Genomic DNA, 27856 nt, shown 5'->3' on the forward strand with positions numbered 1-27856 from the left:
GCGCAGCATAAAATAAATTTGCCAGTATATCCAAAGAGGAAACAGTCTTAGATATAAATAGATGCAAGAATATTAGGCCTTATATCTGAAGAAGTAAAATAGCGATAGAATAGGAAGATACAAAACAGTAAAATACAGAGAAAGTAACAACATAACAATAGAGTAGCTGGTAGGATTTTAAGTGAATAAAGGTTAAGAATAACAAAGGATTTAATCAAGCAACAAATAATTAAGTATAAATCCATATCACATAAATAAATAATTATATATAACAATGGCGCAGCTGACAGGATGTGTTTAGGTCCCGAAAACAATTAAGTAAATTGACTTATCACAGTGAGTTGGTCTTTGGTTTATATCAGGCAATCAGAAATTTTTTGGAAATAGTAGAAATTTTGAGAAAATAATCTTATATTTCAGTGTAAGCTCTAGTAAAAGTATGTCTCTCCCAACTAGTTCCGAGATGAACGATTCTGAAATTTTCAGAACAATAAACCCACAGCAAGTATTCCCCCAGTTCTCTGGAGAGGAATCAGAAAATGTGTTAACGTTTTTGGTTATATTGAGGAACCGAAAACAATCGGTAGATGGAGTGATTTCCAACTCCTTGTTCTGCTAAGCAGCAAACTAGCACAAGAGATTAAAGGATAACAAGTGTAATAACAGGGAGATCTGCATAGCACAAGTTGTGAGGTAGCAGAGGCAGTTAGAAAGGAAGGAGAGGCAGTTAGAAAGACTAGGAGAGGTGGTTAGAAAGAATAGGAGAGGCAGTTAGAAAGAATAGGAGAGGCAGTTAGAAAGGATGCAAAGCCCGCCTTCTTATCTAAGCATAAAAAAAAAAAAAAAAAACAGGCAAAAAGGAAAGGTAACTCCCAGAGGATTGAGGGACGTCTAAAAAGAAATTTTTTTTCTAGAAAGGGGGGGAACATGTAAAGAACTTCATGTATAAAATAGTGTTATATGAAATGCATCATGTATACAATGAATGGGTAAATTAGATGTAAACATTAGTTCAAAGGTCACGGGCGGGCCTGAGGCATTGACAATCTCAGAAAGCGATGCACATTCGTTTCCTGGAAGACGCTGGTAGCGATCCCGCGATATGTTGAAGTTCCCGCAGACAAAGTGAGTAGCGGGCAAGAAAAAAGATCGCGGAAAGTAAGAGGGTGCTATCTCGGCTAGTAACAGGGTGCTAAAAAAGGGGGGGAAGTGAAGGGAGAATAAAAAGGGTTTGCACCCCTTTCTCAGGGCTTTTTTTGCCTATTTTGCTGGATGATGATTCGACTTCTCTTGTGGACCGGTAGTTCCTGATGGTGTTTCTTGGTGATAGTTCGATATCGGAAGGTGCGCCTTTCCCTTCGATGTCTGAGTTTCTGTCGGTACTAAAGTGTGAGATGTCGGCATATGCTGCCTTCGCTGAAAGTTCCAACGGAATAATATCGCAGACATATATTATGAACTGGCAGCTAGAAACGAGGATGGCCCGAAACAGATCGAGAATAGACGAGGAAAAAACGCCAGGTGTAGAGCATAGTTTAATCTGATGACCATAGTGACTCACCATGTGGACGCAGGCTTATGGAAGTATCGAAAGGTAATTCAAACAAAGGACAGTTCAGATGGACCTGGAGATCCTGCCCCAAGAAATGGTAAAGTACAGATTTTGTTGTATAATTACCCAGTCGGTAAAAGAGAAAGATCATTGTATAATAATCGAGTATGGACAGTATTTAAGAACTTTAAGTGATTATTTAGCAGTGGCTAATGTCCATAAGACAAATTGTTTGGAATGATTATAGATGATTGTGACTAGTTTAATATGCAAGACTAACATATTAGGTAGAATATTGATTAGAAGTGTATAATGTGTATATTATGTGTGTTAAATCTCTAACTCAAAAGAAGGATTTATTGTTCATGCATTAGAGTATTAATCAGTTTGATTTAGCATGTCATTGAACTAATTGAAAGTGAGATTGATCTAAGCGTATATTATGTCTTTAGATTCCAATAAATATGTTTTTTCTTCTATACCTGAGCTTTGCCTGTGATATGAACCAAAACTACCACTCATTAATCTGAACCATAGTGGGGGGGATGAAAGAAAGGTATAACATGTTGTTATAGAGGTTACGACTGCAAACCAGAATTTACTTAGCCACAGTAGAGCATTTAATTTATGAGTTTAAGCACTAAATTTATTCACCTATGTGCACCAAAGGTCTGGAAAAGTCTCCTTGAATAAGAGTCCCCTCTATTCTAAGATATTGGCTGGCACAACTTTAAAAAATAAATTTGTCAATATCTGAAGAGGAGACGGCCCCAGAAAGAAATTAGAGGATTTGTTTCTTTTAGCAAGGAATGACCTTTAACAGTCAGGGTAAGCACGTGAGTAAAATTAGGAATCGACTAGAGATAAAGAATTTGCTTTCCTTATAGAATGAACACGTAAGAAATGATACAGATATTAGAGTCAGGGAAATTTTATAAGTCTTGTAGTTATTGTAGAGAGGTAAATTCATAAGGGAAGTAAATTATTATAGGAAAAGTAACACGACACAAATATTTAACAATTTGGTGGCTCAGAAGCCACCAAATTACAAAGAAGGGATATTAATGAAAAAATCAAACTCTGTAAACTGTGACCTGATCCCAAAAGCTGCATGGGAAATGTGCGGGGCACATGTGGTCAAAAACAGACTTCACAGAACCTTACAGATCCATTTTGTAAATAAACACAGCCTCAATTCAAACCTTAATGATGTTCACTTCCGCTTTCAGTCTGCAAAACTTCACCTGCTCTTCCTGACAGAAACTCAACTCTAAACCTCCTCAAACACTACCTATCTCTGCTTTCTCAACTACACACACACATGCTCTAACTCCTTTTGCCTCATTACTCTCTGGAAAGAGAATATTCAACCTGGAATCTCACAATTTTGACCTCCTTTGGCTAAAAATCACCCAGCTACATTCTACCAAATTCATATATTGTCTCCACCACTCTCCTGATGCCAACAACCACCCTGAACTATTCAATCACCTTTCCTTAAATATTGATTTTCTCCAATCCTCAAAACAGCGAGGTCATCTTCCTCAGGGACTTCAATGTCCCCAACACTAGCTGGCTACCTGCTTACAACCAAATAAATCAAGCAAGTAGAGAGGCCAAGACTTTTGTAATCACAAATGATCACTCATAAAATGTCAACATGCCCACCAGAATACCAGACAATTACTGCTCAAACAATTTTGACCTATTCCTTATCAGTGACAAATATAAGTACATTGTGAATGCTGTTTGGTCTCTAGTCAGCTCAGACCACAATGTAGTGCAGATCGCTTTCCCATTCCACACGCTGTATGGCATTACCAGAAAGCCAAGTGAGACAATGTTCAGAACTTTTACTCCTAATTTCCTTGTACCGTTTCCAGTCACACCAAATCTATGTGCAGAAAGAATCACCAAAATAATACTCGTTGGCATGAAAACATTTATTCCCTATTCCAACCTAAATTCTCATCCTTTGGTACATCCCTTTTGTACAGCCTTGCCACACCAGTGGCAAGGCTGTACAAAAGAAGAGTCAGGCATATCACAACTGGCTTGCATCCAAAAAAAAAACTCCTTCTTATACAGCCTACACCAAAGCTAGGAATAGCTGCAAGAAAATTATCACCACACTGAAAACTGATTTTGAGAGCACTAAAAGAAATAAATTTGCATTCAGTCATCTTTAGCTAGAGCCCAGATGACGGCCATGCCTTCTGGGCTCTGGTTAAAGCTAGAGCCCAGATAGCTGGTCATGGTAAATGTCCTCCAACCATTCCAAACATCCAACACTCATCTTTTACCAGAAAGAGATCAGAAAAAAATTTGCTCAAACCAGATACCAAAGAATCTCCTGGCTCTGATGGCATCCTTCCAATTATTCTAAAGATCTATGCCCCAGAGCTGACTCCTATTTGCTGCATGCAACCCATATACAACCTTATTCCTAAGAAGTGTGACAAATCCATACTTTCAAAATACTGTCCAATATCTCTCGCCTCAATTCTTTCTAAAGTAATGGAAAGAACCATCGATGGCCAACTCCTACACTACCTTGAAGACTCTCATATAATAAATGACTGACAGTATGGTCTCCATTACTGTCAATCAACAGGGGATCTACTAACCTACATCACCATCTCTGGACACCTTGGAAAAGTTTGGCAAATCTCAAATGATTGCTCCTGATATCTCCAAAGCTTCTCACCAAGTTTGGCACAAAAGCCTATTACGAAAACTCACATCATCTGAGTTTTCCTAATAGGCCCCTGACTTCTGCAGCTGGGTAGCTAGCCAGCTTTCTGGCTGGTTTCTCACTTCAATTGATGGCTCCTTATCTTCTATCTATACAACTAATGCTGCAGTCCCACAAGGCTCTGTTCTCTCATCCACTCTCTTCCTTCTATATACATAAATGATCAACTCCACCTGACTGCCAATCCAATACTCAGTTCTGATGATGACAGCATATTACACTTCTTTTTGCTTGACAAATCCAGCAAAGCACAAATCACCACAGCCTCCAGAAATCTAACCTCTACTATCTTAAATTCTGATTTTCAAAGCATTCATCAATGGGGTTTGGATAACATTATCAACTTCAATACCAGGAAAACACATCTCTGCATTATTTTCCACAAAAAAAAACCCTCTTCTCTTCAGTCTTACCCTTGACAATACTCAAATCTCTATTCAAAACAGAATTTTAGACAGGACATTACAGACCAAAACAAATCAATCTGACATCAAAGCAGAAATAATAACAAGAAAATGGAAGTGGATAGGCCACACAATCAGAAACCAAGATAAGCATATAGCAAAGATAGCCATGGAATGGAACACACAGGAAAGCAGAAGAAAGGGACATCCCAAGATGACCCGAAGGAGATGAAATTGAAATAGAGATGAAACAGCTGGAAATATCCTGGAATGAGATCACGACAGAAGCAATGAACAGAGTCCAATGGAGAGCAATGATTGAGGCCCTATGTTCTGAAAGAAATGAAGAGGATAAATAAGTAAATTTGTTTGTTTATTACTAAACTTAAAATTATTTCCTTCCTTCCCTTTTCATCTGTCCCTTAGGATGAGTTGTGTTCCATAATAAGGGGTTTATGACGAATTAATGAAGCTGGCTCATCACTCCTCTGCTGCATCCACTAAGGGCAAGTATTTATGACTGTAATCCGTGGGTGTTCACGGAGCTGGTTTGCCTGTTCCGAAGGATGAAAAACCCGATTTCCAGGTGAAAAAAAAATCCTCTATCTCTGTATGAGACCGGCTAACTTACCTTTAGTTGAAAGAGACCAGATAAAGGTTCCTTACATCACGGACAGGAATCAAATCCAGGTTTCCAACCAAAGGGGCTTCATCTATACTGAATGAGCTACAGAGGCTCTAAATTTATTTAAGTTTCAAAAGTATATATAACAATAACCCTGCTCTAGCTGGAAGGATTTAACCTGAATGTGCATAAAAAAACAAAGGGCACTCAGTACACAGACTTAACACACATTTCAGTGTTATAGCATTGTCCAGAATAGGATTTCTTATCTATGTTTTCATGTGTGCATGTACTAACACACTAAAAATTTAACACTTATTTGGTTCTGTTTTTTTTTTTTTTCAAAAAGAAAATTTTTAGGATAATTTTCATTCAACGAAGTGGAATGCAGGAATACAAGCAGGATGGAGGAACTGGAGAGAGATGGCTGGAGTGCTATGCGATAAGAGAGTGCCGATCAATCTAAAAGGTAAAATCTACAGGACAATAGTGACACCAGCTATGACGTATGCTATGGAAACTGTGGCCCTGAGGAAAAATAACATCAGCAGGATATGAGATGAGAATAGGTAGCAGAGATGAGAATGCTTAGGTGGATGTGTGATGTGACCAGAAAGGATCATCTGAGAAATGACTATGTAAAGGGGACGGTGAAAGTTACAAACTTAGGAGCAGAGATACAGGAGGAAAGGTTGAGATGGTTTGGTCATGTGATGAGGAGGGAGGAAGCGTATGTGGGAAGAAAGGTCATGCAGATAGATGTGCAGGTGAGAAGGAAGCGCAGACGGCCAAAGAAGAGATGGAGGGAGATGGTGGAGGAGGACTTGAGGATGAAGAATTTGGATGTGGCTACAGCCCAAGACAGGAGGTTGTGGAGAAGATTCACCACAAACAGCGACCTTACTTAAGTGGGAAAAGCTGCAGAAGAAGAAATTTAATGGTAATACATTGTATTCAATTTATGGAGTCAACTGCCATTTGAGATAAAAACTTTAATAATAAAATTCTATGATTTGACCTTAACATTAAAGTCGTCTTCTGGAATCTATATACACATGACACGTTACAGCAACATGATATATTAAGCTACATCACATCTAGAATTACTTAACCTATCTAGCCTGATCTGTAGTTAAAAATAAATAAAATAAGTTTTTTCTTGTTTATTTACAAAAAAGAAAAATTCAAGTAAGTTGAAAAAACAGGCCTTTCCAACCATAAATGAAACCCTTCCATAGAATTGGCTGGAATGACACTCAACTCTAGACACTGCATAAAATCATGGTATGAAAAAGAAGCATGTGAAAAATTCATAAAACAACCAAATTTAAACAAAAATGACAGGCTAAAAATATCCAAGTTTTGGAAAACATATATACAACCTTTATATAGAAGCTAATGACTTCACATTACTTGCATCAGTATGCCATAATGCAAAGCACATACCCTTGCAGACATGTATAATGCTATGCATTATGAGAAGGGCATTATATATGTACGGCAAATGATGTGAAGTCATTAGCTTCTATATACGAGTTGCCCCAGTCCTGGAAATACTTCAACTTTGTTTGCTTACACTTGGATAAAGGATTAAACCAAGTATATAATGTCTTGGTATCTTTAATTTATATTATAACCAAGTGGAAAAACTACACTGACGACAACATCTTCAGAATGTGTAGAGTACATCGCTACAGCTGATACTGATCTCCACACACACAAAAAGAAGAAGAAAAATTAACATCAGATGAATAACAATTTTAAAGTAACTTCAAAAAAAAGCTAATAGGAGACAGGTTTTTTATTTATTTATTTAAAAATGCATATGTAAAAAAGCACAATACTATAAGTCAAACCAATGAATGATTACATTAATATAAAGTATGAATATGAAAAGTAAGGTGCAAGAATAGATGTCATTAATAAGAAAATCTTGACTGGCTGATGTAATTAATTATAATCTTACTTTGCTTTTTTTTAAAATTTATTTGATTTATTGTGTATTTATTTTTATTTTATTTTTTGTGCATTTATTTTTATTTTATTTTATTTATTTATTTTTAACCATAAGAGATAAGGCTAGAATGGTTAAGTAGTTTTAGATGTGATGTAGCTTACTATGGTATGTTACTAGTTGCTGTAATGTAGTTTTGTGTATATAGATACAGATATTCCTGAAGATGACATTAATGTACAGGCCGAAACATTGAATTTTATTATTAAAGATTTTATCCTTCACAGTAGTTGACTTCATACATAAATCAAATATGGTGAATAATAACTGCACAGGACTTCTGATCTAATGTCCAATTCTCACCTACTTATGGCATTCCATTAGTAAATAACTACTGGGTACTGTATGAAGGAGGATGAACTGGAAATTTGAGATTTAAACAACCAAATTTTATTCTTACTTGCTTAAACCAAAACAAAAATGATGATACAACATGATGGAATTTCATACAGGCTGGGGCATCACCCAGTTCAAGTCCCCACTATTTTCATCAGGGAGCTGGAACAAACACTACAAAGTTAGCTACTGGAATAAACTCAACACACCAGCAGAAATTAATATAGGCACCATCAACATAAGAAGCACTGATGGAGAAGAAGTGGAACTGGCTAGAGAAGTACTATGTCCACATAAGTAGTGTTAGTGAAATTTTTATGGATAACAAATACAACATATATTCAGACAAAGATTCGAGAAAAGAAAGAGTAGCTAGAGTATTTAACTCCATACTTGCCTTTTTTTAGAGACTCTAATCATACGATACGCTTTCTTACTATGTTTACTGAAAATCAACCCATACAGATAGATACATACATACATAAACTTTACCACCATCCCCCATCTCAACAATATGGGGTCATCAAATCCCATGACAACAGAACCTCCAACCTCTGTTCCACCCAAGCTTCCCTTACAGCAGAACTTGCTTTTATTTGTCACTTTCCTGTCCAATGGTTACAATGCTAAAAAAATCTACCAGCACATTGTCGTGGTGCAACACACCACGACAATAAGTCTGGTTTTACTACAATTCTTGCGCACAGCATCCCTCAAATGCACTAAAACTTCCTGGTAGTACAACTCTTTGTTTACCATCTGACCACATGGTACAAATTCATAATGGACAATTCCTTTCCAATCAAAAAACACAAACAACAGCACCTTTATCTTTGACCGACTCATCCATCAATGTTTAAACCACTCACAGCACTGTGTTCAGCTCATACAGTCCTCCCTGTATGCTTGGTTAAGCAACTGAAATGTCACTGTAAAATTTTCACAAAATTTTCACAAAGTTTGCAGTAAAATTTCCCACACGTTATTCTTCAAGCTCTTTCACTGTCACTTTGTCACTAATCTGACGAACAGCTTGTGCATGTGCTCACTTCAGCGGATGTAACTCAACGACTAATGCTCATAGCAGAACGGGGCAAATGGCAGTTTGTTATCAAAACCTGCCACTAGGTGTGCTCAGTAGCCGCAGTGTTAAGTTCTGAATGAAACTAAAATTAAATTAATTCACGTTTCCTACAGACTTAACATGGGTTTGCATTTTGAAACATATATTGACATATCAGATGTACTAATTTCTTGTAACTTACCAGAACTAAATTGAGGATATTTTCATTACTTCATGTTATGATGTAAATATTGTAAATTGTTTATGGTTTAAACTTTGCTACTTTTGTGTAAATACTTGTAAACTGCTGGGAGAAACGATAATCGGATTAAGTACAAATGGCCATAATCTAAACACGTCCTACAAGTACGCATGCACCAAGTTAGATAAGCACGCAGTTCTCCCCCCCCATACACACACCGAAGAGCACACTAGGATTCCGTGTGTGGCACTAAGTACTGGGAGACGTAGGGTGGCACGGAAAAAGGGGAGCAGAAAAGCGATGACATAGAAAGGAAGGATGGCGCACGATTTAAAAGGCATAGCAGCACCTAGTGGACGCTCTCTTGCTCGTGTTTTGGAACTTCCTTGTGGCACCTTCTCATCCCCTGTTTTCGACGAGGTCATCAAGACAAAGACTGAGGGAGCATGCCGTGATATCCATGAAAGTTTGTGGGTCAGCGATCAGCCCAGCGGAAGGAAGCCTCTGATTTCCCCGGAGATAACTAAACCATGTTGAGCCAGTTGACCAGAGAACAACGAGCACTTACTTTCAGCGGTGGAGATAAGTCCAGTCCTCTGTAGAATATTACAGATAAGGGGAGTCGAGAACGATGTCCAATCATGATGTGTGTGTGATGGCCAAATAGACTTTAGAGATTGTTTTCTTTTAAAGTAGAGTAATTATGAGATTTTAGTGAAGGAATTAGTGCGGAAGCACGTGGAGCTAACTTTGTGATTCAATAAGTAAATATCCTTTGGTACTGAAGTGTACAGAGCATGATTGATCTTAAAATAGAATTTGTTTACTAGAATTGATTTTTTTTTTGCATGCTATGATAAAAGTAGAGAGTTTGAATAACTATGCTCATCCTTTAGAATTAGTGGATTAATATATCAGTGTATGTTCATAAAGTGTATGATGTCTCAATTGAAATTAAATGTTTTTTTCTTTAAGTTTAACTGATGACTTGCCTGATTTTTTTTCTCTATTGCACCTTCTCATTAAATTTGGACCACAGTGGGAGATAAATTAATAGGGAGGCTACGACTGCAAATTAAGTTATAGTGAATTAAGATAATGTGCTAAACTGTGTTCTGGTTCCTTGATTTAGCACTCTTTGTTAATCTAGGATTCAGGGTGGCTCAGTGTAATAGAAATTTTCCCTGAATCCGAAAAAGGAATCAGATCCAGTATTGAAACAAAGGAATTGGTATTGTCCATTAGCAATCCCTTTGTCTTCTAACCACTTGCATCATTCTTAAGAGTGAATAACGGCTCTGAGAGAATATTGAGATTGATTGAAGTATAGAGTTAAATTGACAATTAAAGTAAGGCAAAGTAAGAGAAGTTAATTAAAGTATTAGAGTTAAGAACAATAAGTACAAATGTATCCAGTCAAACATTTCACTAACAACGAATAAGAGATAAAAATTTTACAGCAGAATACTCTCTCTTAAAAAGTTCAGTCTTTTTTTGAACGCCCCCTCGTATACAGAGGATTTGAAATAGGAAGCGATCACTCAAAATAAATAGTTTAGAGCAGGATAAAAATAAATATCATATTGAAAAAAAAAAAAAAAAAAACGTGTAAGAAAGTTTTGAAAAAGAATTGCAGTGGAGCAGCTTTCAGAAGCTAAGTGTAGACTCAAATATACAAATATTCAAGACAAAATGAGCATAAAACCTTGAGGACTCAGTGGCAGACTTTGAAAAAATGAAAAAACAATGAGTGAATAGGCCAGAAAGGCATGCTGTCAAGTAGTCTGCAAGGATAGAAAAATCAGAATTTCATAGTGAACTCAGAAAGTTGAAGAGGTAGTTATGAAAAAAAGGAGGTGTATCAAAACTTTCTAGAAAAATAAGTCAGAATGTGCTCTAAGAGAAAAATGTAAGAAAGCAAGGCAATTTTCAAAACAGTTAAACAAAAGGCTGGTCAGAAGTTGAAGGATAAATATTAAGGTTGGTAAATATTTTAAAACTATTGAAAAGCATAGAAATAAAGGAAAGCTATAGTAATAGGAAATCAGAGATGATAAAGGTGAAGATATATATAATAAATAAATATATATATATATATAAAAAACTGAAGATGTTCTAGATGTCTGGTTTAATAACTTTGAAATAGTGATAAATAAAACGTGACAGAACAGTGGAGAAAATATTTAAGAGGAATCATTCAGTAGTGTGTATCAATACCTCAGATAAAAAAGCCACCAAAAAACCTTGAGTCTGGAAAGGCAGCTGAAGTAGATATCTGATTAGAAATGCTCAAATGTAGAGGTATAAACATTTTACAGTGGCTACAATGAGTAAATCTAAAGACCTGATGAGAGTGTGTCAGGAGAAGAGCTCTCATACCCATTTGTCAAAAAGGAAACAAAACTGAATGTGAGAATTATAGAGGAATTTTCTTACAGAATATTCCATGAAAGATTTATGCAAGTATACTTGAGAAGAAGCTGGATTTAGGTGAACTAAAAGTTCGCATGATCAAATTTTCACTATAAGACAAACAGTTCAGAAATTCTCAGACTACAACAATACAGATCTGGAAAAAATATATGCCAAGGTATTAGGAGGAAAGCTTTTCAGAACACTTTGCAGATACAATTGAAGGAGGTACAGGAAGATGGTTTGATGTATAATCAGGTGTGAGACAAGAGTGCACACTATCTCCACTGTTATTCATCCTCTATATTTATAAAGGAACATGGAATTAGGCCTGAAATCAAAATTTGAGATATTCAATTTAGCTCTTTACTTTATGAAGATGTTATACTCTTAAATAAATCCAGTTAAGACTGCAGGAATTTTTAACCAAACCAAATAACTGCTGTAACAAATTTAGTACGAAAATCATCAAACAAAAGACAAACTATAACAGTAATCAGGAACAAGAAAATAATCAACTACATACTCAAAGGAGAATCTATACAACAAATAAAACATTTCAACTATTTAGGCACAAATTTGACTGCAGATGGCCACGTCTGCTGCCACGCTCCTCGGGCATAGTTTGTTCCCGCACGCCAAGTGCTTTCGCGTCTTCACGGTCACTAAGAGTAATCTCGTATCACCCTACCTATATATTACATGTGCTGACGACTGTGTTTATTGTGTCTAGTCTCTAAAAACCTTCACTTTTGCCATGACCAGCAAAAGAAAACTTACTGATAAAGAATTAGAAGTTTACGCTAATATGAGTGATGATGAATTTAATGAATTCATCATCGCAAATGGAAGGATAAGAGGGAAGTTCTTTCCAATCCAAATATGCACAAATTTAAAATGGTTGAAGCGAAAAATCGGAATGGTAAAATTCAATTAAAACCAAATATCGTTAGGGACTATAATTTGGTTATGTCAGGCATCAATCTTTCTAATCAAATGCTTTCTTACTATTCTGCCTTACGAAAGACAATTAGATGGCCAAAGAAATTGGCAATATGCATTTTTGATATATACATTCAAAATGCATATAAATTTTATAATATAATTACTGGAAATGCAATGACTGCATTAAAATTTAGAGATCAATTTATCTCAGTTTTTGTTGGAATGGATGAGCTTACAGCCTCACAGAATATCAGCAGGATTCGGGATCTTCATTATTTGGAGATTTTATCACCTACAGAAAAAAAGAATCACCCGACAAAGCCATGTCGAGCATGTACACGAAACAAACATCGACGTGAAACATTATTATTGTCCTGTTTGCCAGGAAAAACCACCATTGTGCGTGGAAAATTGTTTTAAAGTGTATCATTCGTAATTTAAATAAATTAGTTTTTATTTTATTGATTTCATGTTATTATTTTTATTGATTTTATTAGTTTTAATTTGATTTACAAATTACAGGTTAACTCGTGCTTGGCATAGGAGGTCGGTAATCGACATACGAGTATATCTGTAGTTGACTTCTGAGGCACATATATAATATACTATATTTTATTTACACCAATACAGCCACTCTGGTCTTGCAGACGATGCACTGGATAGCTGCCATAGAATACGGTGGAAGAAAGCCATGATAATACTGTAGTAAATTCAAATACGAAAGGCTTTTCATGGAATCAGCCTCAGCCCTAAGAAACAATCCAAACCTCAACAAATTTGTTGAGATTGCATGAGACTGCTCCAAATTTGGGAAACCTATATCAGAAGACCTTCAGCCTAATCACTCAAGAATACCAACATTGCCCACTAGGGGGCACCATCAGGACTTTTAGGAGAAAGAATAGCTTCCTGCTTCATCCTCATTTATTGTTTGTTGTGCTTGCATGCACATGCCTTGTATTTAAGTTCCTATGAAAATGGCAAAGTGACGTTGCCAAACTATTGGAAGCGTATTAAAATTTATTTTAATGTATATCCTAGTATACGTTGTAATTTCCTTAAGCTATTTAGTAAAAATTTAGTAAAAAAAGTAAAAATACTATATTTTAGCTGAAATTATTTCCCTTCTACAAGCCCCCAAACGTGCTCTCTGCTTTATTCACAAGTGAAGGGTCTAAATTAAGGTACTTATACTAAGAGTTAACTCGTGCTTGGTATAGGAGGTTGGTAATCGACATACGAGTATATTCGTAGTTGGCTTGCGAGGCTCACATACCAACTATGAGTATACTCGTAGTTGGCAGTGAACATGTTAAATATGTAAATAGACAACAGAGTTAACAAAGTTTCTATTGTAGGGAGTTAAATGAATAAATTTATATGAAATAAGCAGGAGAAATTAGCCAAAAACCTAAAGAAGCTTTATACAAGGAAATGCTCAAACCAATTTAACTTAAGGAAGATAACTGAGAGCTGTTTTAGAAAAAAAAGAGTTGATCAGTCTTAGAGACCACTGATATGCCAAGATAACAAATTAATATGGAGGAAAATTGTTGAGAGGATGTTAGTAATAATGTCAACTTTTTAGGTAGTACCATTATAGTCCTGTAAACCTCTTTGAGGGTACATATATTAGCAGCAATTTGATCATGGTGATATTTCTATCAAGATCAAACTAGACAAAGTGATTGATTATACAAAAAAAAAAAAAAAAAAACTCTGGTGTTAACTTTTTTGTTTGTAATTAGACCATGAGCACAATTAATGTGTGTGTTAGCAGACTTTTTTTAAATTAAAGACTTAAAACAATTACACTTTTACTTAGTGTAATCCTATATGCAAATAATAAATTTCCTATACATTTCAGACAAGACTGGTTCTTATTAACACACTTTTCATCTCAATCATTCTGATTTTTTCTTGGGGGGAAACAGTGAAGGATACTATTTACAGAAATAATAATAAACTCTAAAGGGAGTTGTGCTGATGACAGATCAGTGGGTGACCGAACAGCTAGGTAGCTAGTATCTCCACTTTGCAACCCACAGGCTACGGATTCAAACCCACTGCACTAAAGATGTTTGTTTCTTTTGGCAGCATGCGATTTTCACTAGTCAAAGCCAGAGGTTCTGTTTATATAACTCTAATGTACCAAAGGTTTCCAGTTTTTTTTTGTAGGTAGGAATATCAAACTTTTTTAAAAAATATCAATCCAATGTGAGAGGTTACAAAAACCAGTACATAAGTGAGCAAGAAGAAAGAAGGAACCTGTTGATATGTTTTTTGAATGACTGCAGGTTGTAGTTCTTTAGGAAAGACTGTTTCAAAGCATAGAAGATATAAAGGAAGATAATGATTCAGTGTAGTTTGGCACTGGACAGTGAATGGACATTGACCAGCAGTTGCTTGTGTACTCATTAGTTGGAAAGAAAGTGGAAGAACTGTCATCCAGTTAGGGAGAGTATCACCCATGAAAATAATTGCAGAAGAAGCACAGAGTGGAAATAGTACATCTCTGAAAATGGCTGGAGAAATTTGTGAGAGAAGAGTATCAAGTAACCAAATTTCTCAAGATTTTTAGAGAAGTTTTTGGTGCACCAACCAATATGTGAAAATACATTCTAAGGATGGGCATTTTTGGGATTTATTATTATTATTATTATTATTGCATGACATCTCCAGGTAGTCCAAAGACTCGTCGAAGGAGGGCACCTACTCCACAACTCTCTATCTCCACCACTCAATCCACCAACTACAACTACTTTCATCATCTACACCAATGCTATCTACCGCCAACCACCACCACCAGTACTTTCACAGACAATCACAAACATCCATGCCCATGGCGGGATTCGAACCTGCAGCCTTTTGGCTGGAAAGTGGATATGCTAACCACTTGGCCAACCAGGCCGGCAATTTATACAGTGTTAATGAGTTGTACAAGTGAAAAATGTCTTGAGCAAAAAAGTACACCTAGTTTGTTGGATACAGAGGAAGCTATGGCTGTGATGTGCTTAAACCAGTAGAGGTGTAATTCAGTTCAAGAAGAGATACCTGTTCACCTGTTCTTGAATGGAGATCTGGGTATTATCAAAATGAGGGGAGATGAAGTGTTGTGTTTCTTGAGTGAAACAAGGCAAGACTATTCTGGTGGTATTGAAGTTAACAAGGTTGTCTTCAGCCCACTGAAATATAGCAGAGAGAGAGAGAGAGAGACTAATGTTTAAGGTGCTGATTATGGAATATCTTCAAGCTTGATATATATGAGCATTGCAAAGTTTGTTGAACGAAAAAGATGGAGTGTACTATCATCAAGAAAATTGTGGATAGGATTTGAGGTAGGTGTGGTTGAGTACCATGGAGAAAACAATATCTTAATAACTGTCACCCCAGTAAACTTTAACCAGGGTGTATAATAAAGAGAGCACAGATTACAGTAGATTCACTCCATTTCCATCCTACTATACAGTATGTAAAGTTAATATTTTCAATGATAATATTTATCTAAAAATATATACTTACTTTCATTTCTAAAACTTTCTGAAATTCTTGAATATCAGATTCAGGCAACAATTTACTATAATTATCTACAAATCCCTGCTCCTGTTCATGTGGTGCCATCACTACCTAAATATGCAAGTTAAAGAGAGAGAGAATATTAAATCTCTGAAGGTTTTTTTTTTTAACCTATAGTGCTGTTTAAAATGAATTAAACCACAGCATGACTTTCAATCCTCCATAACACATACTTGAAAATATGTATAGTAGTCTTGCAGTTTACAAAAAAAAAAAAAAAAAATTAAAAATAAATAAATAAATAAATAAATAAAAATGCAGACCAAGTTTTAATGTAATAATATCACCCAAAAACTAACAAAATTAGCAGATTTTATTATCATGCAACAAAAAAACAGAGAGAGAGTGATCTCTCAATTATCTGATTACATTTGGAAACTGATTTGCTGGTCACTTAACTAAAGGTAAGGTTTCCAAGGAGAAAGATGATATGCCAACCCATTCAAGGGTTACTTAACTACATTTGGTTAGTTGAAAGCCAAATAACTGAGAAATCACCAATAAAATTCCAATTATCAGGCTTTTATTACTGGATTTTTGAAATAATTTTGTGTGTGTATGTGTGTGATTCCGAAAGTAGCTGGCAGAAGAATTTATACTGGCCTTTATAATTATCTACCTATGAGCTGTGTTATGAAAAATTAAAATTATATTTGTTGCAAAATATGCTATGGAAGCCTGGTGGCTCAGTTTGATGAATGCACCTCAGTAGGAACCTGAGTTCGAATCCTGTTCAGAGTGTGATGAACCTTATCAGGGCTTTTCAAGCGAAGGTGAGTTAATGCAGATGAGAAGGTTACATGCTGAACTACAAAGCAGGAAATTATGACCAACTGAAGAGTACACTGAGTTCAGTGGAATGGGACTGATTGCTGGTTGGGAAGGATATCGAAAGTGCATGGAAAGCATTTAAACAATACTTAAATGATGCGATATCAGAATGTGTCCCGAGAGCTTGAAGAATAACTAGGATAGGAGTCAAATGGATGTGTAATTGTATTAAGCAAGAGATTCATAAGAAACAGATGTGGAAGGAATACCATGTGCATAAGTATGATTTCTGTCATGAAAATTATAAGCAGCAGGCTAAAATAATCACAACTGTTATACAGAAAGCAAAGTCTGAGTATGGAAAAAAATGGCTCTGCGTGCTAAAGACAACCCACAAGAATTCTATCAATATGCTGCTAGTAAAAGAAAGAATAAATATGAAAGAATAACTCTTCTAAATGCAGATGGCATGAGGGTAACAGATGCAGAAGGAGCTGTTCAACTAATGAGTGCCCATTTTGTTAAAAGCTATAAACCTGGTATATGCAACATTGAGCTCACTGCTACCTCTTAACTGGATAAAGAAACTCAGGTGTATGAGGACGAAGTATTAGAGCTGCTGCGCAAACTGAATAAGAACAGGATCTCCTGGAAAAAAAACCCACCATGCTCCACCATAAAAAATTCAATAAAGAAAGACATTTTTTTGAATCTGCATCTGCACTCAGGAATCAACCTAATTTAAACAAATACGGTTGCATAAAACTTCCCAAAATTTGGGAAACATTAATTATCAGAGATCCCTCTTTACATCCTAGGTCACCTGCAAATGCTCACAGAGGATGCACCGCCTAGATAGGACTTTAATTTCACTCACTTGTTTACTTATCACTGTATTGTATTGGTGTGTGTTGTTACAAAAAGTTATTTGTAATCCCTGAAGATGTCTCTGTGACAGACAAAATATTGGAAGCATTAAAATTAGTTTTAATCCTTTCTCAGTGCTGATAATATTCCATTAAACCTGCAACATGAGTTCAACTAATGAGTGCCCATTTTGTTAAAAGCTATCAACCTGGTGTATGCAACATTGAGCTCACTGCTACCTCTTAACTGGATGAAGAAACTCAGGTGCATGAGGATGCTGCTGCACAAACTGAATAAGAATTCAGCAATAGGGACTGATGGGATCAGCATGTCTGCTAAAAGAGTGTTCAGCTGAACAGGCTATTCCATTAATCAGGCTGTTTAATATGAGTCTCAGAACAGGGAAGATTCTGAGGATTCCATTTTCAAAAGGATAGTGCAAAGACTGATGTATCTAACTATCGACCAATTAGTATCTCAGGAGTGGTGGTGGTGAAAATTTTGAAAATTTTCACCACCACCAAATTTTCTCCAATGCCATTGGTTAGGACTTCCATTCAGAAATGGGTTGACAGTGAATCTCTACTTTGCAATGAGCAAAGTATTCTATAACAATGTTCTATTGAACTAGATAATGGGAATGAATATACCATGATACTTTAGGATTTTACTAAGGCTTTTGACAGAATACAGCATGGTAGACTGTCATCAATTGGACAATATGGGTTTGGATTATAGAATATTAGCTTGGATAAGATGGTTGACTGACTGACAGATATCAAAAAGTGGTATACGGGGAATGCGAGTCTGCAAGATTTAAAGTAACCAGTGGTGTACCACAAGGATCAGTGCTTGGTCCACTGTTATTCAATCTGTACATTAATGATATTGGGAAGGATTTGACAAGCGACATACAGCTATTTGCTGATGATGCAAAGATAGGTAGGGTAATCAGGAATGCTGCTGATATGCAGTACATGCAGAATGATTTGAATAATCTGGAATTGTAGGCACAGGAAAATGGATGTCAGTTCAATGTCAGTAAGTATTAAGTCATTCACTTTGCAATGATTAGATATGCAATGTCATATTATATTGGTGGGATTATGCTAGAAGAAACTGATCAGGCTAGGGATCTTGGAGTGTTAGTAGATAAAAAGTTGTAGTTCAGGAGGCCATGTAGCAAAGATTGCAAATACAACTCAAAAGATAATTGCAATGCTGAAACAAACATTCACATGTAAAGATAAGGATATCATTTTGCCTCTTTAGAAGAACTTGACAAGACCTCACTTGGACTATTGTGCACAGGTCTGGTCTCCTGGTTTCCGTTGTGATTCTGATATAGTGGAGAGAGTGCAAAGGAGAGCATTAAAAATGATATCAGGATTGTGAAATATGATGAAGACAGATTGAGAATCTGTAGACTGCAGATACTAGCAAACAGGAGAGAAAGAGGGGTGATATGATTGAGGCTTACAAACTTCTGAAAGGGTCATACATTTTTCAGTTGATGGGATTTTTCAATTTAAGGAGGGTGGGAAAAGGAAAAGAGGAAACCCTTGGAAGCTGAGAATGAATGCTGCTAAGGAGGGGGTGAGGGCTATATGTTTCTCAAATAGGGTTGTGTGATTGGAATGGATTGCCATTGGATGTTATGAGAGCAAGCAGTGTGAATGAATTCAAGAATAAGTATGATAGCTGGTGTGTGTAGTATATGTGGCTTCCCTTGATGAGTTCCTGACTCCCTGGAGGTCTCTCTTAATAATAATAGTAATATCCTTGTTTTTTCATTATAATACATAAGTTTTCTGTGTATTTTATCAAATCTTTCTTGTAATCTATAAAAGCCATATGAGTCTCTAAATTAAATTGTGGTCTTTTTTTCAATAATTTGTTTTAATACAAATATTATCTATGCATGATCTTCCATGTCTAACACCATTTTGTTCTTCTGAGTTTAGATTGTTTGCAATATTTTGAAGTCTGTTCAGGATTTTACTGTAAATTTTGTAACCTATATTTAATAAATTTCTTCTTCTGTAATTTCCACAATCATCTCTGTCTCATTTCTTAAATATAGGTATAACCTTAGCTTTTAACCAATCTCATGGAACCTTACATTTCCTCCAACAGTTATTAATTTTAAGAATCTGTGATGTAAATATTCTCTGCCATATTTCTAAAGCTCAGTATTTATGCCATCTAATCTGGTTGATTTTTTTTTTTTTTTTTTATACCTTCATTACTTCTTTTAGTTCTTCCAATTTTACTGGTTGTACATCAGTACTGATTTCTTCATTATTATTTCCTGTTATTAAATTTGAGTCATACCATATTTTCTTATAATGTTCTATCTATTGTTTCTCTTGTATTATGTTGATTTGTGCTGTATCCCTTCCTTCGTTATTTAATTTCCTTAATATTTTGTAGGTTATATCTGGTCTTCCATGTATGTCTTCTATTTTATTAATAAATCTGTTCCATGAAAACTCATAGCTATTATGAGTTTTCATGGAACAGATTTATTAATTATAGCTAAAGCCATAGCTACTATGGTTTCAGCTATATTCCTTTTGTTTTTGTATATTTTTGAAGGAGTAAGTTGTATACTCCTTCAAAAAATTTGTTTTTCTTTTATTGCATTTTTCTGTATCTATGTTCCAAATTTTTAATGCTTTATTTTTCTTTCCAAGTACTTCAGAGGCTACTTTATGGGTTATCTTAATTAAAGTTTTCCATTCTTCTAAATCTTCCCTGATTTGGGATTCTTTTAGGTAATCTGTTAATCGTGAGTGATATGATGTTCTAATGCTTTTCTTCATGTAATAGATATACAAAGTATATCTATTACAACACCACAGATATCACTACAAATATAATTATATATTTCAAAAAATTAGGGAATTATCAGCCATTGAATATTCTACTGTGAACAATTTCAAACTGCATTATATGTAAACAATTATAAGAGCCTGCTAAATAAAGTATATTTGGTCACAGGCATGCACTGCCATTCTCAGTTTTAGTTTCAGGAGTGATAGATAATTGTTTTGCACACCTACCCACTCTCTAACTGTCAGTGATCATTTCCTTACTTTTTTTTTTTTCTTCTTTTAATGATCATCCATAAAAATTTGTAAAATTACAGCACATAAGTATAGTGTAAGTTGAAGTTAAGATAATCAGGGAAGACTAAACATGACACTTTTCAAACCATTCAGATTACAAATACGCAAGACGCTAGTCTCACACCAAGCAGTAAAAATCATCTACCACCTAAAGGCATTCACAAATATCCATGCTACATAAGAATTTTATACAGCCAGTAGTAGGTTGAAGATCTGAAACTATCTGCTCTGTCAACCAGGCTATAAAGCATTTTAAATTAACATCTTAAGGCCTGACTATTACTAGAAAGAGGAGTCTATTATTCATGTGCTGAAGTTTAGTTTCTATCCATCTGTTATAGTGTATGGTTCTGTATCAATGACAAGTTTTTCACCAAGCTAGATTTATCTGATTAAAGGAAATGTAAGAGAAGTTGCATGAATAAATTTTTTTAATAATACTCTTGATCCATTTCCTGTTTGTTTTTTAATCAATCCCATACACAAAAAAAGGTTGCAAAACCTATAAACATATCAATACTATGTGAGCAAGAAGTTAAGAGAAAAGCTGAAATCTGTTGGTGTTTCTTGAACACTGAAGTTTGTCTTCAGAAAACATGAGCAAGAAAAGAAGTTGGTTCAGAAAGTTTGAAGCTGGACAGTTAATTGATGTTAACGATCTACTCATGTTCTTACAGTCTTAGATAAAAAAGTGAAGAAATATGGTGGTAGCCAGTTCAGTAGAATACTGTGCAGAAAATTACTACAAAAATGCATAAGACAGAAATCTAATGCCCATGAGTCTGATTTGAATGAATTTGTGAGAGATAGATAGATCATCAATTAACTAGAATGCTCTCTTCCATAGAACATCAAGCACTTTAAGAGAAAGAGTTTGGTGCATCACTCAAAATGTCTGAGAAGTATTTCTAAGTTTGGGTAAATTTATGATTTTTTCCAACTCAAGACTACTCTGACAAGTAGTCTTGAGTTGGAAAAAAAAAGGACATTTCTTTTTAGTTGTATGGATGTGATGTGCTTGTGATAGGAAAGACTAAAGGTGTAGGTCAGTCCAAAAAGAGATGTGATGTAGTTTAGAAATATGGGTATTATGAAGAAGTGAGATCTTCATTGCAAGAAATTAGAGAGGACTATAGATTGGTAGTATTGAAGTTAACAAAGTTCTCCAGGCTCTAGTAAAGAATTACAGGAGATCAGAGATGAAGGCATTATTTTTATTATGTGGATCCCATTAATGAAAGGTTTTTGTAAACCTATAGTAGATTCATGATGTGATTTTTCAATTTTTAATAATTTATACATTTTTGCATTTTTGAATTTATTTTTTATGTTGTCTGGAAGCCCTGCTCCAGAGACCAGACATAGAACTTTATCAAGCCATTTGTCCTCCAGGAAACAATAAGCAGAATGGTGGACTTCGACCAGGAGATGAAATTCATCTCCCACCTAGAAATAATCACAGATATCCAGGTCCATGGCAAGATTTGAACCTGCGGCCTGCTGGTTGGAGAAAAAATGAAAGAGTTTGAGAAGAGGAACCAAACCTTGGAGATTCAGTAGCAAGCCTTGAAGAAAACCCTGATTGATTCAGCTAGAGATGCATGTGGTGAAGTTGTCTGCAAGGATAGAAAAATTAGAACTCCATGGTGGATACAAGAAGTTGAAGAGGCAGTGAAGGAAAAGAAGAAAGCAGATCAAAAGTTCCTGGCAAATAAGTCAGTTGTGCTCTTAGAGAATACAGAGACAAATGTAAGAAAGCTAAACACTGTGTAAATCTAGCTAAACAAAAGTCATAGGAGGACTTTGGCAAGAACATAGAAAATAAATATCAAGAAGGTGGCAAAATATTCTGGAGGTTGTTTAAGAAGCTTAAAAATGGAGGAAAGAGTGATGTAAAAGGAGCTAGAGATGATAAAGGTGACATGAAAACAGGAGAAAAAGATATCCTTGAAGTATGGAGTAATACTTCGATTAATTGCTTTCGAAGTAATTACTTCAAAAAATTGCTAAATGAAACAAGCAGTGATAGCAGAGTGGTAAAAAACACTCAACGGGCATACAGTCCGGAATACATATCCATACTTGAAGTAGAAAAAAAAGCCATCAAAGGCTTGAAATGTGGAAAGGCAGCTGGAGTGGATGATATTCGACCAAAAATGCTGAAGTGTGGTGGTATAAAAGTCTTACAGTGGCTGCACTGCATAGTTCAGTGCAGCCACTGAACAGAGGGACGAAGATGGACTAGAGCTCTCATAGTACCCATATATAAAAAGGGAAATAAAACTGAATGTGAGAATTACAGAGGTATTTCCCTACTGAGTGTTCCTGGTAATATTTATGCAAATATACTTGAGAAACAGTGTGGAAGAAAAGCTTGGTGAAGAACAAGCTGGATTCAGGTCAAATAGAGGATGTCAGGATCACATCTTCACTTTACGGCAAATAGTGGAGAAATCACGGGAATATAACAAAGATCTGTATTTAAGTTTTGTCGATTTGGAAAAGGCATATGACAAGGTGCCAAGAGAGAAGCTATTCAATATGCTGCAGTTGTATGGTGTCAATGGGGCATTATATCAAGCAATACTTAGTCTTTATTTGAGTTGTAAGTCTGCAGTTAGAATTGAAAGAAGTACAGGAAGATGGTTTAATGTTAAATCTGGTGTGAGACAAGGATGTACATTATCTGTTGATAATGTACATCCCCTCTGTTATTCATTATCTATATGGATCACATTATGAAGGAAAGTGGTATTAAACATGATATCAAAATTGGTGATGTTAATGTCAGCTCTTTGCTTTATGCAGACGATGTTATACTTCTAAGTAAATCCACTACACGTCTGCGGAGATTCTCTGACTAAATAGCATAACTGTCGTAATAGATATGGTATGAAGGTCAGCAATAAAAAAGACAAAGACAATGAAAATAGGCAGAATCATTGAAAATGTCAACTGTGTTGTGAACGGAAAACCTGTGGAACAAGTAAAATATTTCAGCTACTTAGGCACGATTTTTAGTGAAGATGGTAAATTAATATAGAAATAGACAACAGAATCAACAAAGCTGGTATGGTAGGAAGTCAATTGAATAAATTCATATGGAATAGAGAAATTAGTCGGAACACTAAATTAGCTGTATACAAGACAGTGTTCAAACTAGTTTTAACTTATGGATCTGAGAGCTGGGTCAGAAGTAAAACACTCGACCAAAGACTAGAGACCGCAGATATAAGAGTCCTGAGAAAGATTAGAAGTGTGAACAGATGGCATCAATGGCAATATCATATTAAAAATGAGGATATTAGGAAAGAACTTGACATTGTCAGCATCCAGGAATGCGTTAGCAGAACTAATCTTAGGTGGCATGGTCACTTAAACAGAATGGGCGAGGAAAGATTAGCCAAACAAGTGTTCTCTGCCAGGTTGGCAGGAAAACAACCCAGAGGAAGACCAAGATATAGGTGGATTGATACAGTACAAAATGCCTTAGACGATAGAAATATAAGGTCTGATAATGTTGGAGTCTTGACAAGTAACAGACTGATTTGGAGGAAAATTGTAGATAGGAAATTAATAATGATGTAATTTTTTTCATGTAGTACTATCATATCCTGTACACCCCTTGAGGATACATGGCAGGAATTTGATGATGACGATGAGGAATGAAGTGTGATGTTACAAGAAAAACTAGGCAGAATTTCAAGTCAGTGAGAGTGAGTCATTTGAGTACAGAGGAAGAGCTGTGCAAAAGTATGAAGCGTCATCATACTCGAGCACTGGTAAGAAAATCTGAAATGAGGAAGTCATTCTCTATAATATACATATAGAACTGTATGCTAGATCCAATCATGCCCTATATCTCTCTCTCTCTAGGGAACCTATGAATTTTTCCAAAATATGGCTCGTGTCCAAAGGTGGCTAGGGAAGCTGCTACTGCAATCAACAGGACAGAATTAGTATTTTAGTGATCCTCCAAACAGTAAAGAAGGTGACTGTTGGTAATCTTCTCTATGATTTTTGAGAGAACTGAAATGAGAACAATCAGATGATGATAAATTGATGGCTACCTTTTATTATTCTTTTTTAGAATGAGCTGTAACTTATTTCTGTGGTGTATGGTAGTGCTACAAGTATGAAAGATTGAAAAGACAATATAGGATAGGTGTTAATTGTTAATTCTGAAGAAAGTTTTGAACACAACTGAAGAGATAACATCAAGACCAGAAGAATTTGTTAGTATCCATGCTTTTCAGAGATTCTTCTGATGAGAGACTAGAGGAAGCATGGTAGTGAACTGTTCTTGATATTGCAGAAGATAATTTTTCATGGTTATCTATCCAGGAGATGAAGCAGAAGAATGACATCAGGAGGGCTGCCTTATCTTTGGGTGTTGTGACATTTAGGAGCATGAAAAGGCAAAGGATTAGAAGGCAAGTTTTCTGCATTTGGCCCTTCCAAAATCATATTTGGATTTGTTGATGGTTTGTTTTGAAGCTGCAGACAAGCAGATTCTGAATGTAAAACTGGAGTTTTAGTTTCAAGACACTTGTGATATGCAGATTTTTTTAGTTAGACTGCTTTGACACCCTTGTTGATAAATCAAGGTCCTGGATAGCAATCAGGGATTCTGAATGGAATGGGAATAAAATCCACTGTTTAGAATTATTTCTGCCTATATGATCAGAAGAAGTGTTTGGATCAGGAAAACAGTAATGAGACCATAGAAGGGAGAGGTTACAGAGGTCACTGCATCTGGCACTGTTATGCCAAAGGACAAGACTACTGTGAAGAATGTTCCACAGTAAGGAACACTTGGATGAAGTTATGGACTGCATTACTGAGAAGAGAACTAATATTTACAGTACATTTTGGATGGGGAAATGGTTAAGAAAAGGAAAGAGTGGTGGCATGCAACATGGTAAGGAATATCCTTTCAGCTTGATCAGTGGAATTTCAGAAGTTTGAGTTGTGAACAGTGAAGTTGAAAAGATGTCCCCACTTTTTTCAAGATTTGGACAGAAAAATTTAGCTTCATAGATAAATAATCAAAGAGGTTAAAGTGGCTATTTCAATTTTGAGAGTGATAAAAACAGCAAATAAATGCTAAAAGTATGATAAGGAAATGTTTGTTAGGAATAAAAGGTGAATTTCAATGGATGACTATAAGTAGTGGCATTAAGAAGATAAATGTTGTTGTAGATGCAGAAATTTTGCTTTTTGCATGTATTATTGATAATTTTTGTGGGTTAGTTTATTCTTGCTGCTTTTATGATTTTTCAGTTGGATTTTTGTTGTTTATTATTATTTTTTGCGACTGTTTTTTGTGAGAGGATTTCTACGACCTGCATAACAACTATTTCTTTACGCTATCTTTCATGGTTAGTGCATAAAGAAGTAATGAGTAAGAGCATAAAGTGATAAGTCTCATGAACTACCCACAGAGGGAGGGGGTAACCCAGTCTTCTGTCCATGTGTGATGACCTCGACAGCCCACCCTCAATATACTACTACTATACTTTAACTACCTCCAGACATCGTCTAAAAGAATAGCTATGCACTAGCATGGGCAGGAAGCACCCTGATTTGCCAGGCATGTTCAAACCAGGTTTGGTCCATATCAGCTATCAACTGGCTTGCCCAAATGCTTTACTACTATACATTTGAACTGGGGAAGGTTCTCATTCGATACTGTTTGGCATGCCCATACAGGGCACTGAAATGCATGTAAAAAGGATCGGGGAAAAAGATACCAGAAACCTTGCTACTATGTTTGAGGAACAAACATAGTAACAACCACTTCAGACACGCAGAAAGCAGGGAGATGGGATTTCGCACAACAATTAAAGTCATCTACCTCCTGGAGGTCTATCTGACACTCCTACTAGAGAAGATGTGCTTTCGTAGCAGCCATGTTCACCAGAGTCCTGTTTGTGGAAACAGGATGCACCATGAGAAGTGGCTGCTTTTGTCAAAGCATGAGCCACAAAGTAAGATTTCACGGAGGACATTTCACTCCCTGCTTAAGAATGTTTTCCTGAAATTATTCTGATTAAGTACGACTTCATTTTCCACTTGACTTCATATGATGTTAATGGCATGTTCAAACCAGATTTATGATGAATGCAATCTTTGCATTATCCCATGATAGTAGAATTCAACTAGACTTACTGCTTTCAAACATAGTGTTATACTGTTCTACAGTATTTTTTGCCTTGATGATAATGATGCCCTTGATTAAAAAAAAAAAAAAAAAAAAAAAAAAAAGACATATTAACACTTAAAGCATCAAACTAGTTGTATACTAGAGATAATTTCCATTTTGAATTAAATAACGTAAAATTTCATTGATTTTAATCTAACAGCACAGTAGTCAATATTTCATATGAATTATCACAATAATAACTTCCATACTATTAGTGCCTATGAAGAAATTATGTTTCATAAAGCAATGTCAGAAACCAGATCAGATCTTGTAAAAGGACCCTTCAGGCTGGAAGATAAGATGTGGTGATATCCCATTGTACCAAAATAGCTACTTCATTTGATGGATGGCCAGACACTGGAAGGACTTAGCTGTATCATTACAATAGGCATGTCATTCATCTGATGCTTTTTGCAATTTCATTTATAAAGAATCAAAATACCTTTCAAAAGGGGAAGGAGTATAAGTTATATTTGAGCTGTTCTATCTAACCCCAGCCATTAGTAGTTTTTTTTTTTTTTTTTTTTTGTTAGGAGAAGTAACAACTATGGCAATCTCATTTTTGGCAGTCACTACTCAAGTTTTCACTAGGTATTATAACATTACTTGCTGATGTTCAAAGCATGCATGCACACACACAATTATGAGAAATTTTCTGAAGAATATTGATAACTTTTATCCCATTCTTTGTAATAAAATGTAATAAAAAATAAAATACTGTTTCAGAATTTCCAAAAAATAGCTTACCTTTAGTATCATCTCTGCCTTTGTCATACCCTTTACAACAATTTTGGTATAGCTGGGGGGGGGAAAAAAAAAAAGAGAGAGAGAGATAAATTTTTGATAACAGACTATGGAAACCATATTTCTAACAGAATGTTCTAAAATAACCATAATATATAACTCTTTTAGAAATGTATTCAAATGCATAAAGGTATTATTTATATGGCTGAATATACAAACATTATACCTAATATAGTATTATTATTATTATTATT

At 35.5% G+C, this 27856-nt stretch overlaps 1 protein-coding gene across 4 annotated transcripts in view; it reads right to left on the reverse strand.

Moving 5' to 3' along the window:
• Positions 1-27856, reverse strand: part of Vps53 (vacuolar protein sorting 53) — a 349419-nt gene that overhangs the window by 18239 nt on the left and 303324 nt on the right. For all 4 annotated transcript variants that reach the window (XM_090412655.1, XM_090412656.1, XM_090412658.1 and 1 more), the window contains exons 20-21: positions 27606-27657; positions 15831-15935 (exon numbers count right to left, since the gene is read on the reverse strand). In XM_090412655.1, coding sequence (XP_090268781.1) covers positions 15831-15935; positions 27606-27657 — 157 coding nt within the window. The remainder of the gene's footprint in view (positions 1-15830; positions 15936-27605; positions 27658-27856) is intronic.

This window comes from Typopeltis vanoorti, chromosome 23 (genome assembly GCF_054136105.1).
Source record: "Typopeltis vanoorti isolate ZY-2024b chromosome 23, IOZ_Tvanoo_1.0, whole genome shotgun sequence".
NCBI lineage: Eukaryota > Metazoa > Arthropoda > Arachnida > Uropygi > Thelyphonidae > Typopeltis > Typopeltis vanoorti.